This window comes from Natrix helvetica (assembly GCF_964273705.1).
Source record: "Natrix helvetica genome assembly, chromosome: 1".
Classification (NCBI taxonomy): Eukaryota; Metazoa; Chordata; class Lepidosauria; order Squamata; family Natricidae; genus Natrix; species Natrix helvetica.
The window spans coordinates 258402354-258418496 of NC_138548.1; the positions used below are offsets into that span (position 1 = coordinate 258402354).

At 40.8% G+C, this 16143-nt stretch overlaps 1 protein-coding gene across 2 annotated transcripts in view; it reads left to right on the plus strand.

Moving 5' to 3' along the window:
- Positions 1-16143, plus strand: part of NOTCH3 (notch receptor 3) — an 83186-nt gene that overhangs the window by 52939 nt on the left and 14104 nt on the right. For both annotated transcript variants that reach the window (XM_081966999.1, XM_081967000.1), the window contains exons 9-22: positions 1413-1526; positions 4606-4719; positions 5468-5701; positions 5991-6101; positions 6660-6852; positions 7067-7212; positions 7412-7525; positions 8412-8531; positions 8666-8818; positions 10961-11189; positions 12049-12250; positions 12435-12588; positions 13645-13829; positions 15957-16089. In XM_081966999.1, coding sequence (XP_081823125.1) covers positions 1413-1526; positions 4606-4719; positions 5468-5701; positions 5991-6101; positions 6660-6852; positions 7067-7212; positions 7412-7525; positions 8412-8531; positions 8666-8818; positions 10961-11189; positions 12049-12250; positions 12435-12588; positions 13645-13829; positions 15957-16089 — 2202 coding nt within the window. The remainder of the gene's footprint in view (positions 1-1412; positions 1527-4605; positions 4720-5467; positions 5702-5990; positions 6102-6659; positions 6853-7066; positions 7213-7411; positions 7526-8411; positions 8532-8665; positions 8819-10960; positions 11190-12048; positions 12251-12434; positions 12589-13644; positions 13830-15956; positions 16090-16143) is intronic.

The following is a 16143-nucleotide window of genomic DNA, read 5'->3' on the forward strand; positions in this document are numbered from 1 at the left end:
TCTCGCTATTTGGAAATTCTAAATTTATCGGACTTGAACATTCTGATTCTACAAAAAAAACACCCTACTTGGAACAGCTTATATCCTCCAATGTTACCTTAACATTACCTTCCTAGGTCCTTGGTTAGGACTCGAGTTGCTGAGCTACCAACCAGCCCCAAAGGCTGTGAATCCCACCAAAGATTAACCACATGATAATAATAATAAGTAGTAGTAGTAGTTACATAAGACATGTGCTCAATTCATCATTTGAAATAGTAAGGGTGTACTTAATGCAGTTGGCTACTATGACTATAAGGTTGGAATGTGCTGAAATATTGGGATTAGAGAGAAATAATCAAGGTTGGAATTTTCAGAAGAAAATTGTTTCTGACCAGTGAAACAATAATTCTGACAACTATTAAAGCTGTCTTTGTACAGATAGTCGTTAACTTATGACAATATGGACCTCTGAATTTCTGTAAGTCAAAAGAATAATAAATCAAGGCACCCATGTGACTGGCCTGATTTTACAACCCTTTTGTGGTGATTATTAAGCAAACATAGGTCAATGCATTCCTATGTGGTTTTTTGGGGAGGGGGGGGGGCTGAAAAGGCCAGTTTCTAGCAAAAAAGTTGTAAATTGTGTCTTGTGGCGGCGCTTTGCTACAACCAGCCATAAAGGCGAGCAGGTTGCCAAGCGTTCAAAGTGTAACTGCAGGGGAGTGTTTCCATCAGAACTCTCACAAGTATAGGTAGTCCTCAACTTACAACAGTTCACTTAGTGACCATTCAAAGTTATAACATCACTGAAAAAAGTGAGTTATCCCCATTTTTCACACTTACGACTGTTGCAGCATCCCCATGGTGATGTGACTTGCATTTGGATGCTTGACAACTGATTCACATTGAGGACAGTTGCAGAGTTCCAAGATCATGTGATCACCTTTTGCGACTTTCTGACAAGCAAAGTCAATGGGGAAACCAAGTTCACTTAACAACCGCATTACTAATTTAACAACTGCAGCGAATCACTTAACAACTGTGGCAAGAAAAGTCATAAAATGGGGCAAAATTCACTTAACAAATTTCTCACTTAGCAACATAAATTTTGGGCTCAATTGTGGTTGTAAGTTGAGGACTACCTGTACCTTTTGGAGGGGTCCATCATAAGTTGAAAACAGTCATTAAGCAACCGGTCGTTAAGTGAGGATTCAAACAGTTCCAAAAACCCCTAGATTTTATGATTGCCCAATTTTGCAAGTAAAATGCCGTTTCCTTTGGTATGTCTTTGTAAATGATGACATTCCTGATGACATGGGCTCTTTGTCCCATTATTTCCGTGGGATATATGCTGAGTACATGTTAGGGAGACAGGGTGAAAAGAGGATGAGGTTAGAGTTTACAATAGAAATTATTCTTTGTGATTGCAGGTTTCAGTGGCACTTACTGTGAGATAAATATCAACGAGTGTGAAAGCAATCCCTGTGTCAATGGGGGTGTCTGCAAGGATATGGTCAATGGATTCAGTTGCACCTGCCCCTCAGGTAAGTAGAGAAGTTTGCCAATCAGGAGCCTTACTTCAATTTCCACTTGGAAGGAAATGAAAGTAGATTGTTTTTTTCTGCATAACATTACAGATTCTATATCTAGAAACCATTTTTTCTCCCACTTGGCTTCTTCTTGCTTGACACCATATGTATGTGTTTTGAGTGTATTTGAAGTTTGCCAAGCCCTGGCGTTTCGAAGATTGGGAAACTGCAATCCCTTTTTGTAAGAAGCTTAGTTTTTCTCTTTGTAATATTTTGAGAAAGCCTGTTCCTTGAGTCAACTTAACAACATGTGCTGCTTTGTTTTTAGACTTGTGCTGCAATTTCTCTTGAATCCGTACTGCCCCCTGTGACATTTCTTGCCTATTGCCTCATTGTTTAGACTGCCTAGGTATCCAGTGCTAAGCAAAACAGCCTATCTGAAGAATTTTTGGTCAGTGACTGGGCTTCCACTGTAATTTTATGGCAATATCATTAGCTTCTTCCCCAGGACTTGCCCAGCCTTTCTGCTACAACCGGGTGGAGGTACTATGCCCCATTTAGTTGTTTTTAGGGTAGATTGGCAGACAGCCTCTAGCATGCTCTGTGGGAGCTTGGACAATGGCATCTTTGTTTCCCTAGCCTGTCGCTCAGGCCCCTGAACCCAATTTACATGTGGGATAGACACTGCAAAGCCCCCTGTGGAGAGAAGGGAGAGAGACATTAAGAGCTCTTGTTATAGGCCTCTGGTGGTAAGGCTGAGTTGTGTGACTAAGCTTTATTTTACAGTGCCAAACCTTTTCTATTACTGCCTGTCTTTTTTGGGGGGGCGGGGGGGAGGTTGTTGTTGTTCAAATTGTCAGCTTATACTGGGTTGATCTAGTTCCAGCCATTTGGAAACACTCAAAAAATTTGGCATACTGATCCTGAACCATGCTTGAAATGCTATTTATTTCTCCTAATGGCAATGGAGTGCTTATACAGGTGAAACTCGAAAAATTAGAATATTGTGCAAAAGTTCATTTATTTCAGTAATGCAACTTAAAGGTGAAACTAATATATGAGATAAGACTCATTACATGCAAAGCAAGATAGTTCAAGCCGTGATTTGTCATAATTGTGATGATTATGGCGTACAGCTCATGAAAACCCCAAATCCACCATCTCAGAAAATTAGAATATTACATGCAATCAATAAAACAAGGATTTTACATAGAACAATATCGGACCTCTGAAAAGTATAAGCATGCATATGTACTCAGTACTTGATTTGGGCCCCTTTTGCAACAACTACTGCCTCAATGTAGCGTGGCATGGAAGCTATCAGCCTGTGGCACTGCTGAGGTGTTATAGAAGACCAGGATGCTTCAATAGCAGCCTTCAGCTCTTCTGCATTGTTCGGTCTCATGTCTCTCATCTTTCTCTTGGCAATGCCCCATAGATTCTCTATGAGGTTCAGGTCAGGTGAGTTTGCTGGCCAATCAAGCACAGTAATCCCACAGTCATTGAACCAGGTTTTGGTGCTTTTGGCAGTGTGGGCAGCTGGAAAATGAAGTCAGCATCCCCATAAAGCTCATCTGGGGAAGGAAGCATGAAGTGCTCCAAAATCTCCTGGTAAACGGCTGCGTTGACCCTGGTCTTAATGAAGCACAGTGGTACAAAGTCTTGTTGCTCAGTGGTCCAAAGTCCTCTTTTCTGATGAGAGCAACTTTTGCATCTCATTTGGAAACCAAGGATCCAGAGTATGGAGGACGAATGGAGAGGCCAATCAAGCACAGGAATCCCACGGTCATTGAACCAGGTTTTGGTGCTTTTTGCAAAGTTGCTCTCATCAGAAAAGAGGACTTTGGACCACTGAGCAACAAGATTTTGGACCATTATTCTTCATTAAGACCAGGGTCAATGCAGCTGTCTACCAGGGGATTTTGGAGCACTTCATGCTTCCTTCCGCAGACGAGCTTTATTGGGATGCTGACTTCATTTTCCAGCTGCCCACACTGCAAAAGCACCAAAACCTGATTCAATGACCATGGGATTACTGTGCTTGATTGGCCAGCAAATTCGCCTGGCATTGCCAAGAGAAAGAAGAGAGACATGGGACCGAACAATGCAGAAGAGCTGAAGGCCGCTATTGAAGCATTCTGGTCTTCTATAACACCTCAGCAGTGCCACAGGCTGATAGCTTCCATGCCATGCCGCATTGAGGCAGTAATTGCTGAAAAAGGGGCCCAAACCAAGTACTGAGTACATATGCATGCTTATACTTTTCAGAGGTCCGATATTGTTCTATGTACAATCCTTGTTTTATTGATTGCATATAATATTCTAATTTTCTGAGATGGTGGATTTGGGGTTTTTATGAGTTGTACGCCATAATCATCACAATTATGACAAATCACGGCTTGAACAATCTTGCTTTGCATGTAATGAGTCTTATCTCATATATTAGTTTCACCTTTTAAGCTGCATTACTGAAATAAATGAACTTTTGCACGATATTCTAATTTTTCGAGTTTCACCTGTATAGGATTTTCCTTACAGAAAAAGGTAGCTGAAAAAAAGCATCAGAAGTAGCCATTCAGATAGTACTTCCATTCTCCCAAGGTCATATTGAATTTAAGCCCGGAAGTACTGCACATATGCATGGTGTTGCGATGCTTTACGAAGTAAATTTTGTTATCTGTGACAATTTAGGAAATTTGCATGGAGATACAAATAATATTAACTATTGGGGAACATTATTTCATTGAATACGACGTCTTTCACACTGAAGCCTATTAAATCCAGTCCTTTACTATATTTCTAAATTTCCTGGCTCCCAAAACTCTATAGATGGTTTACAATGATAAGATTAAAACTAAAATCAAAAGCCCAATAGCATAAGGAATAAAATCAAACTCTCTCACCTTTGCACTCAACAAACTTGTAAAATATGATGCAGATATATAAAATTTCTATCAGAGTGAATAGCAAACAGGAAGCACTATTTTTGTGAGTTATCGTTGGGATGTACTATCTGATGAAGTAGGACCTGTGGTTTGATTACCATTTCATTGATTTTTCTGATTTGCTTGACATATTTTCCTTTCACATTCAGGCTTCTCGGGTTCTATGTGCCAAATAGACATTGATGAGTGCGCCAGCACACCATGCCAGAATGGTGCCAAGTGCGTGGATAGGCCCAATGCTTATGAATGCCGTTGTACAGAAGGTGATTGCTTACTACAGAAGCTGATGAGGTTTCATAATAAATGCAAGGGTTTATGGGATACTAACACAGGAAGAAATAAATGCTGCCATGCTGTTTTCTATATATTGTGTGCATGATATGAGTTCTTTTCCTCATAATATATCTCTTCATCCAAAAGTTTTTTTTTTGTAAAAGAAGAATTTGAAGTAATAGTCACTAACACTTGATTCAGGGACAGTTTATTTCTATCTTTGGTATTTGTTCTTGAATCAGTGGAAAAAGAATGATAAAATGTTTTTCAAACTAAAAGTGTACATTGCATTTTTTCCCATGGATATAGTAGTGTTTCCCTATAATGGCATATGGCGTCTAATTCCTCCTACTTAGCTGTTGTAATTGGGGGCAGACTTTTATTACTCTTTGCTGTGTTTGGAATTGGCCATCTTTTGTTCAGTGTCTAAATTTCAGTTTACACATACATCAGTTACACTAAGATAACTGGAAGATGAGACATTGGTCTCTTTTTGATCAATAGCTTGGTTTGACTTTTCACTTCCTAAAATTAAAGTTAGGAGAACTTCCCCGGGAGCTGAAGAAGCTTCTTGGATGAGAAGCAAAACATTTTCAAAGAAAAATCAAAAAGTCCAGTTGTCTCTTGAAAAAGGGCATCTTCGGGACAACCATGACCAGTGTGGCTTTAGAATCGCCGTAGACATCCCCCAGGAAGTTACTGTAATCCATGTAACGCTGTTTTCTGTTTTTCTTATAGGTTTTGAAGGGGTTTTGTGTGAAAAAAACATAGATGACTGTTCCCCAGATCCTTGCCACCATGGCACTTGTGTAGATGGCATTGCCAGCTTCACCTGTATGTGTGTGGCTGGTTACACTGGGTATCGCTGTGAGAACCAGATCAATGAGTGCCACAGTAATCCCTGTCAGCACGGAGGCAAATGTATTGACCTAGTAAATAAGTATCTCTGCCACTGCCAGCCAGGGACCTCAGGTAGGAACATTTTTCTTACTCTACAAAAACTGCTCTCTCTTCCTTGCTTGGGTTCAATCCCTCTCTTAAGGGACAGAGCTCTAGAGCAGTCGCCTTACCATTTATAACACTTGCAGGCAGCACCCTTAAATGATGTTTCAAGAACCTTGCTAACGCGGGCTAGCGTACCTTATCATCTACCCATGTCATTTAGTCAACACAAAACACAAATCCAGCTATCATGGAGCCTGGTGAAGGGAAGGGTGGACTGCTGCTTTTCTGAGACCCATAATATGTCCTTTCCTTTAAGGTGCTAACTGCGAGATAAACTTTGATGACTGTGCCAGCAATCCTTGTGACTATGGGAACTGCCGTGATGGCATCAATCGTTATGATTGCATCTGCAAACCTGGCTTCACAGGTGATGGCTGGGTGATGGGTTATTCTTGGCTGGTGGGCTGGGGCGAGAAAGGAAAGGAGGCATTCGTTATAAAATCAGTAAAATTGGATTATAGCACAGATAATTCTGCTTATAGATTAGAAATTGGCTTTGCAGCTAGAAATTGGGGCGTTCAGAATGGCTGTAGGAGAGAAATGCACAAACGGTGGCTCCAGCATGTTATGCGGTTACAGTTTCCTCTCTGATAATAGATTTAGCCTTCCTAAAAATGGTTGCTGAACTGTAACAAATTGAAAAAAGATTAAATAAAAAGCACAAATTTTTACCAGTTCTTAACTTAAAAGTATTCAAAATCAAAGTATTGCTTGTGATGGACCCACTTGTTTTGGAATATACGTATATAACCCCACCCCTGATATGGCATTTAAAGGCCTAGTGCATTTGGGCCCCAAATAAATGTAGCTTTCTATGGGTTTGATTTTAATTTGTACAGGAGGCAAAGTCAAACTGACCTACTGTTCCTCAAAGCTATAAGCTTGATCGTTTCATTGCTGAGCAGTCTTTTTCCCCCCCTTTCAGGTCCTCTGTGTAACATAGAGATTAATGAATGTGCATCCAACCCCTGCAAGAATGGTGGCACCTGTGTGGATGGTGAAGATGGGTTCTCTTGCCTTTGTCCGGAGGGTTTCCATGATCCACATTGCTATTCAGAAGTGGATGAGTGCAGCAGCAGCCCCTGCGTGCATGGCACATGCCATGATGACATCAATGGGTGAGAGCTTTCACCAGGCCCAAGTCCAGATGATGGCTGCCTTTGTGGAAAACTGCTGGTCGGTCAGGAGTGAGCAGGGTTTATTCCTGTGAGAGATTTGTGACTGAGAAGAAAGCAGTGCACTAAATCTGCATCAATAAGCCATTTGAGTGGCCTTGGTGAACTGTTTTGGAAGATGTGAGGAATCTTAACTTGGTTATTTGGTTTTGTTTAGGTACCAGTGTAAATGTGAGCCAGGCTGGACTGGAACCAATTGTGACGTGAACCATAATGAGTGTGAATCCAATCCGTGTCAGCATTATGGCACCTGCACAGATTATGTCAATGGCTATCGTTGTAAATGCAAAGAAGGCTTCCAGGGTATGCTTACCTTGCTCTGCTTACCTTGCTCTGCTTACCTTGCCCATGCTTACCTTGCCCATGCTTTTCCCTAAATAATTCCACCAGGACACCAATTTCCCTTTTCTTTCAATTCTGCATGACAAGAGTTGGATGAGGGCACTGGTTTCTTCTCAAGTTTTAGTTTATAGGATTAATGAGATTATCATTTTCTCTTCAGGAACTTACTGCCAGATTAACATAAACGACTGTGCTTCTAGCCCCTGCCTCAACCAGGGCACCTGTATTGATGGCATTGCCAGTTATACTTGTCTGTGTGACTTGCCCTACACTGGTGAGTGGAGAGTTCTTTGCAATAGAGTTGGTTGGTGGATTGGATTCTTTGGGGGTTAACATAATTCTTGCTCCAGTCTGTCCTCTGGAAATTTCTTATATCAATATTGCAAAAAATAATTGATACTGAGTACTAGATTGGAAGCTGGAAGGCTCATGGCCCATATTCACAATCTGGACTTTTTCTTTCCATGATACAATCGTAATAGCTCTGGTATTCATTGTGTAAAAATCTCAGCTGTATACATAATACACAGTGGCCATTCCATGTTGTTCTTGAAGTCCAAGATGAAATAGATATGTGTCAAAACAAAGCCTAAAAGATATAAATGTATATGTGTACATACAGAGCAGGGCAAGAAGAAAGAGGCTGGCAATCTTGCCTTAGGTTTCTTGACATCTTGGTATCTTCCTTGCTTAAGTATTGATGTCAGATAATAGTATAAGAACATCTGGAGGGGAGGAAGTTGAGTGAATTCTCACAACGGGTAAGGTCGTCAGCACTGCCCAGTATGTGTCTACGACAGTTCTGCAATTCTATTTTGGGTTTCCCTTTAAATTGAAACAGTATCCATTGTTTATGGAGAGAAACCACTATTTGTAAGCATCAGTACATTATGGCTTGGATGTTTGACATATATCAAGATACGCTTTCCCATAGAAAGAGATTAGTTCTTTTCAACAAATAGTAGTAAATAAACCTTTAATTATTTATGTTTTATATATGAAACAAAATTCCCATTCATGGCACTTTGTGGCTAAACATCTGTTCATGGAATTTCCTTTGTGTTCACTTGGGAGTCTTATATTTGCAACACCAGATATTCTCATGTTGGGCCAGTGAATACCTTCATACTCTTTGACAGGCTTCTAATTTTTTCCCCCAGGACGGAACTGTGAGAATGTCTTGGCTCCTTGCTTCCCTAACCCATGTGAGAACAATGGCGTTTGTGACCATACACCTGATTATGAAGGGTTTACTTGCAGTTGTGCACCAGGCTGGCAAGGTATTATGACTATGTGTCCTTTCCCTCCCATCGCTTTCAGAGTATTGTATTTTGAATAGCTTTGAATGGAAACAAGATAAAGAAGGTGTTAAACACTTTAAAACAACTGTATACATTTTATTGTCTCCCTATAGGGCAGCAATGCCACATTGACATTAATGAATGTGACCAGAACCCATGTCGAAACAGGGGCACTTGCACCAACACCCTTGGCAGCTATAGATGCGCCTGCCGCCCTGGCTATACTGGCATCAATTGCGAGATGGATATTGATGATTGCACACCTAGTAAGTTTATAGAATGCATGGAAAAACAAGAAAGAATCTGATTAGAACTAAAGAGTTTGGTCTCCTGCCAGGTTGTTTTTTTGAGACAGGATGTATGCCATTATTTCTGACCTAAGATTCCTGCCTTCTTGTTGTCTTGTCAAACCACAGTCCCAAGGCCTTTTGTTCATCTGTTTTCTTAAAAATAATTCTGACTTATCCTGACACATGAAACCAGACCTGGAACACCTTCCTTCATTTCCAGTGAGATTTAGACATATTTAAATGTTTTGGGAATGATTCTTATGTCTGAAGTCCAGAGGCAGTTATGATGATAGATCAGTGATAGTGAACTTTTGGCCTCAGTATTATAATTTGCAGCATGCCTAAATTGACTTTGTAGGCATGTCTTTCTCTTTCACACACAAAGACCAAACAAAAAACAAAGAATTCTCTATCTCACACAAACCCGCTCCATCTATATAAGCTATTCTCCAAAGCACCCTAAGGCCAGACAAGGAATAATGGATGGAAACTGAACAAGGAGAGGTTCAACCTGGAAATAAGGAGAACTTTTCTGACAGTGAAAACAATCAACCAATGGAACAGAAGTTGCCTTCGGAAATTGTGAGAGCTTTATCACTGGAAGCTTTCAAGAATAGACTGGACTGCTCCCTGTCAGAAATGGTGTAGGGTCTCCTGCTTGGGCAGGGGGGGGGGGGTTGGACTACAAGGTCCCTTCCAACTCTGTTAATCTGTTAATCTCGATCAGTGGTGACCAACCAGTGGTCCATGGACCACTGGTGATCCGCAAAAAAATTTTGGTGGTCCGCAGAAAAATTATTTTCATTTTTTATATTGCACTAAATACTACCGTTTTTTTCAGAGTATAAGATGCACCAAGATTTTGAAGAGGTAAAATTTTTAAAAAAGTTTTTGCACTCTGCAGACCTCCCAAACCCTCTGCATGCCTCATTTTTTTTGTGAAAAACAGGGCATGCAGAGAGTTTGAGACGCCTGCAAAGTGCTCTTGGGGGCTGCCCCCCGCTCAAAATGAGCAAAAATGGTCTGTTTTTTTACAAAAAAACGGCATACGTAAGCTTTGGGAGACTTGTAGAGTGCTCTAGTCTAGGGGGGGAAATGACGGATTATCCGCTCGTTTTTGCCCTCCCCAGCCCCCAGGAGCACCTTGCAGGCCTCCCAAAGCCTCTGCACATCCATTTTTGTGAAGGGGGCAGGGTTTTGGGAGGCCAAAAATGCTTTATTCAGTGTATAAGATGCACCCAGATTTTCTCCCTCTTTTTTTGGGGGGGGGGGGAAAGTGCATCTTACACTCTGAAAAATACGTTATTTTATCTTTTTTATCTTCTTTTATTTTATCCTCTATTAGAGGTCCGCGGGATTTAAAATTATAAATTTAGTAGTCCCTGAGGTCCGAAAGGTTGGTGACCCCTGATCTAGATGACTTTCAACAGCAACAATCGATGATAGTGCTGAGGTTGGGCTTCAAGCAGATACCTTGACTTCAGCTCTCGCTCCATTGCTCCCACTCATAAAGGTCACATAAGGTGACCTTATGCCATACCCCAAGGTGTGCAAGTCTTAGGGAACAACATCATTGACTTGCAGCCCTCCCCAAAATCTGCCATGCACTACTTACCTTCAGACGGTGTTCTCTTTCTGTTTGAGAGGCTCCTGCACTCTCACAAGGTTGTTCCAGGTTGCACAAGGCCTTCAGTCTTGAAACAACTTTGGAAAAATGTTCTTCCAGGACCCAACACAAGAGCCCACCCATTCTTGCATAGCCTCCAAATATCACCCGAAAGCTTGCTCTGTTTCTCATATGGTTTTCTGAGGGTCCAGAAAGCACAGTCCTCTCGCCCAGCTTCCAGAGTGGACACAAGAGCACAACCAATTATCTTAGTGTCCAGAAGTCATGAGAATAGGGCATGCTTTTAAGAATAGTTGTTTGGTGTTGGGGAATACTGGCGTGACACCCAAAACATCATGGCATGCCTCCATGTCATAAATTCACCACCACTATGCTAAATGCATGAGAAGATACAAAATACAGAATTTAGTCATTTGTCTGAAGACTTCCTGGTAAAAGAAAAGAATGCTTATGCTTATTAAAAACATTTTGAATGTTCTCCCTGCCAACAGATCCTTGCCTGAATGGTGGCGGATGTCAGGATGGCATCAGTTCCTTCACATGCACTTGCCTGCCAGGTTTCACGGGACCACGCTGTGCAACTGAAACCAATGAGTGCCTGAGCAACCCCTGCCGCAATGGGGCCACCTGTACAGACTATGTCAACAGCTACACTTGTACTTGTTCCCCAGGCTGGGCTGGCTTACACTGTGAGCACAATGTGCAGGAGTGCACTGACAGGTGAGATTGTCAGGATTATTGTTCTAAGGGTTCAGTATCTCACGTCTTGCTCACAATCTCAGTGGTGGTGAATGCAGGTTGCTGTTGCTGAACAGTTCAGCGTGCAGTGTGGCTCCTCGATTCTCTTCATATCGCTAAAGCCAAACAGTACAGTGGTGAAAATTATTCTGGAGATTTGCATCACGTACCAAGTTACATGCCCACTTTTCTTATCTTTTTCAGTAGTTTTCAAATGGAGAAGTAGATCATTTTATATGCATGGTCCGCTTGAATTCTGAATTCTGTAACTCGGTTCCTTTGAGTTATCTGCTCCTAGACCATATAGTCCAAATGGAGAAAGCATTGGGAAAGCAAAGTGTAGGAAGATTTCCTATAATGTTCCATGAGCCAGGGTGGCGCAGTGGTTAGAATGCAGTACTGCAGGCTACTTCTGCTGACTGCCGGCTGACTGCAATTTGGCCATTCGAATCTCACCAGGCTCAAGGTTGACTCTGCCTTCCATCCTTCCGAGGTCGGTAAAATGAGGACCCAAATTGTTGGGGCCAATATGCTGACTCTTAGAGAGGGCTGTAAAGGACTGTAAAGCGGTATATAAGTTTGAGTGCTATTGTTATTGCCTGTCTATCGCAGGTAAACTGAATCCTAAATATTGAGCAAGAGGAAAGATTAATTACTAGGAGAACAGAATGGCTTTTCTTACTGTTTCATTTTTCAGATAAGAATAGAAATTATTATTTTAGATATTTGTTTGCCAAAATATTTAGCCTAGAAGAAGTTACATCTCTCTTGAGGAAACTCAGGCTAGAAAGTCTCACTGGTCTCTATGTCATTTTGTATTTCTCTGTTTGTCTTCTGGCAGCTCTTGCTTCAATGGTGGAACATGCTTGGATGGAGTAAATTCATACACATGCCACTGTCGTGCTGGCTTCACAGGCACCCACTGCCAGCATGAGATTGATGAGTGCCAGTCACAGCCCTGCCTCAATGGTGGGGTGTGCCATGATGGTGTGCAGTCCTATCGTTGCACCTGTCCTCAGGGCTATACAGGTCCTCAGTGCCAGGTAATTTGAGATGAAAACAATTTACATCTTTAGAGTTTATCTAAAGTAAGCAAGGTATCTACCAGAAAATCTGAGACTAAAGGATATATACCACACTAGCTCAATACAAAGGGAAGATGGGTGTTTGACATTGGTAAGACCACAATATTTTGTCACATACTCTTGCATTGTTTTGCCCTTCCAGAACCTTCTGGATTTGTGTAGCCGCTCCCCCTGTCAAAATGGTGGGCGCTGCATACAGTCGGGTGCTACTTTATCCTGTGATTGCCCTGGAGGCTGGACTGGCCGTTATTGTGACATCCCAAATGTATCTTGTGAAGTGGTAGCGAGGAACCGAGGTAAGGGTCTTTCTGCTCCAGTTCATTCCCAAGTTGTCTGTTCCTCTTCAACCCTGCTACTTGTGCTCATAGTGAAAATGTCTCAGCCACCAGCTCAAATGAGGGTTGTTAATTATCCAGGCTTCTGAACATCATCATCTTGTACTCACTGTTCAAATATTTCAGAGCTCCTGGGACAATGTCTTTAAATCCACTGAGCCACCAATTAATCTTCCAACTGCAGTTCCTAGGAGTGTCCATAAAATATTTCGCTTCCATGTAATTTTATTTTCTATCTTCTCCCAACCATAGTGCAAATATTGCTAAGGTTATTTGACCCAATAATAGATCCAGCATTAGCAGATGTTTCAATGTTTAGTCAGAGAGTATGTTTATTATGTTTATTTCAAAATGGGATATCGCTAAACAACACTGAATGTCTTGGTAATCAATGAACTGTACAATAGGGATTACAGTTTGTTTGGCCCTCTAGTTCACAGTGTTTCAAATTACGTTCCATGGAATCCTGGGGTCACTTGAGAATTTGAGGGTTCTGTGAAGGATTTAGGGGAAGATGTTTACTCAAACGCAGCCAATTTTCTATCACTAAAGTGTTGCGTCGTGGCCTGGTTTTTCAAGAATGTTTCTAAATCATTTTTGAATTTCTAAATCATTATGTAACCTGAAAACAATTGAAAGCCCTTGCTCTGGCTGTATCAAGTATATAATATAATCTTTCACTTTTTAAATCTGCCACACTTATTTATTTTATAAACATATTCAATTTCCACCAAATGATGCCAATGAAAACTGTAAATATAGCCTTTAAAGAGAAATTGGTATCAAGTTTCAGAAACACTGGAAAAGTGTGTTTTTCCTCAAGAAATTTGACCTTAGAATAGAAGGAATTCCAGCTATTTTCAAAGGCTCGGAGCATAAATAATTTTGATTATGTATGGTTGTTTCATTTTTCTTGACTTTCTTTGTTCTCGCTCATTCTGTTTAGTTCTTTTAGGAAGTGGTACAGAGGGTATGTTGAGAGCACACAGTGAGTAAATTCTCTTTTTCTCGGCATAGGTGTGACCAAGGAACAAGTGTGCCGTTATGGAGGCCGTTGTGTGGATGCTGGCAATACACACTACTGTATTTGCAAGAAGAGCTACACTGGCAGCTACTGTGAGAGTGAGGTCAATCACTGTCAGCACAGCCTATGTCGGAATGGGGGTACCTGCCGCAGTTTTGTGGGAGGTTATGTCTGTGAGGTGAGGAAGGCCTAGCCAGCCATATCAGGCAGACAACCTAGCTTATGTTCTAGGGAAAGTGCTGCTCCATAAAGAAAGGGTTGAAGGCCCTAACATTGCAAGAGGATTTTGCGAAGATTGGGAGCCAAGGAACTGGCACAAACCTTGTTTTTCCAATCAATGTAAAACAAGATAAAAAAAAACAACTATCTCCCAATGGTCTGCGTTGCCCCTGTGTTGAGTACATTACTTCATAAAACACTACAGTTGTTTTCTGTTGTTGCTTTCTCAACACACAGTGTAACATTTATGTATATTTTAAATTCCCCATCAGCACTGAATAACTCCCTTTTTACAACCCTGTAATCCCTTAATTCAGGGTATGTGAACAGTAAAATACTTTACGTTATTTCTTGGATTTTTGTTGCAACCATGGGCTAGATCAAACTGGTACCTTCAGTGACCTTTCAGATTTCACTAAGCAAGTAGAAACTATTTGTATACAACTAATTTGCAAAATAGAAACGAATGCAATTATTACCATGGTTGGATAGGGAAGGCTTAGAATTTAAGAAAATCTGGGAAGTTAAAAGTTTTCCATCTATACTTAACTATTCAGTACTTGGATGGCAGTTTCTATCATTCTACACCCACTTTGTCATCTTTTCTTAAACCATTGCATCTCTATAACTGTCTGGTTTGGTGCTGCAACCCAACAAGACAGACACAGATTTTAGAGGATAATCAGAACTGCACAAAAAACAATTACTGCCAGCCTGCCTTCTATTGAAGACCTGTACACTGCACGAGTCAAAAAGAGGGCGATGAAAATATTTACAGACCCCTCGCATCCTGGACATAAATAGTTTCAACTCCTACCCTCAAAACAACACTATAGAACACTGCACACCAAGACAACTAGACACAAGAACAGTTTTTTTCCCCAAACGCCATCCCTCAGCTAAACCAATAACTCCCTCACCACTGTCAAACTATTCTCTAAGGCTGCTTTACTATTACTATTAGTCTTCTCATCGTTCCTATCACCCATCTTCTCCCACTTATGACTGCAGGGCTGTAACTTAGTTGGTTGTATCCTTACAATTTATATTGGTATTGATTGTTTCCTGATTGCTTATTTGTACCCTATGACTATCATTAAGTGTTGGAGCTTATGATTCTTGCCGAATGCATCTTTGTCTTTCTATGTACACTGGCAGCATATGCACCAAAGACAAATTCCTTGTGTGTCCAATCATACTTGGCCAATAAAGAATTCTATTCTATTCTAGTCTTAATATATTTTCCTATGGTAAAAATGTTGCTGGCCTATCAAATTTAATGATAGAAGGGCTTTAGGTAATAAAAAGAGCATATTAATCTCTTCCAAATAACTCCTATAGTTATTTAGTTATTTCTACAGTATGATTGGTTCTGGAGAATGAATGCATTTACATTACTGTCTGAATCAAGGCTAAGGACAAAACTAGTTTCAGGTAGCTGCCAGCTATAGGCAGATGTCCCATGATAGGCAGGAAAGTGTTTTAAGAGTTTTCCTATAATTTACCATACGTGTAAAAGGAATGGAGAGCACCTTTCTGTTCATATATACTATGGTAAATCAGGTAGGCAACCATGGGAAGACTCTGAACATGATTGAAAGCTATTAATAGTTTCTCATTGTTTTAAACGGGAGACGTGGGGAAAATGGTGCCTCACTTGTCCTGAAATAGGCAAATCGCAGTTAAAAGGACAAATAACCAAATTCACCTCCCAACTACTATTCTGCTCATGTGCAGCCTTAACTTCTTTGCCCCCGTGCAATTCTGTCTCGTACAGCTTTCACAGCACATTAGGTAACAAAATTCTCTTCTTCCTCACAATTGAGGAATCACTACTTGCTTTTAAAAATAGGCATTTCGCACCATTGTTTACAATTATGTGGATGATATATTTTTGTTCTGCTCTATGTTACTTCTAATGCTGTTAAGGCAAAGTATGATGAGCATATATTGGAACCGTTTAAAAAAATTCTAAGAGTCTTATTCAGTATTCTTGGTTTAATGAAGAATGGAGAAGAGGTACTTTGAAAGTACGTTTTTAATAATACTTTGTCTTATTATCTTTACCTTTTTTCTCTCATTTTAGTGTCCTCTAGGCTTTGAGGGGAAAAACTGTGAATTTGATATTGATGAATGTCAGTCACATCCATGCCAGAATGGTGGGACTTGCATTGACCTCACAGGTCGCTACATTTGTTCCTGCCCACCAGGAACACTAGGTAAGCAGATGACATTTTGGGGGGAGTAGGATAAAGGCTCTTTTTGTTGCTTGT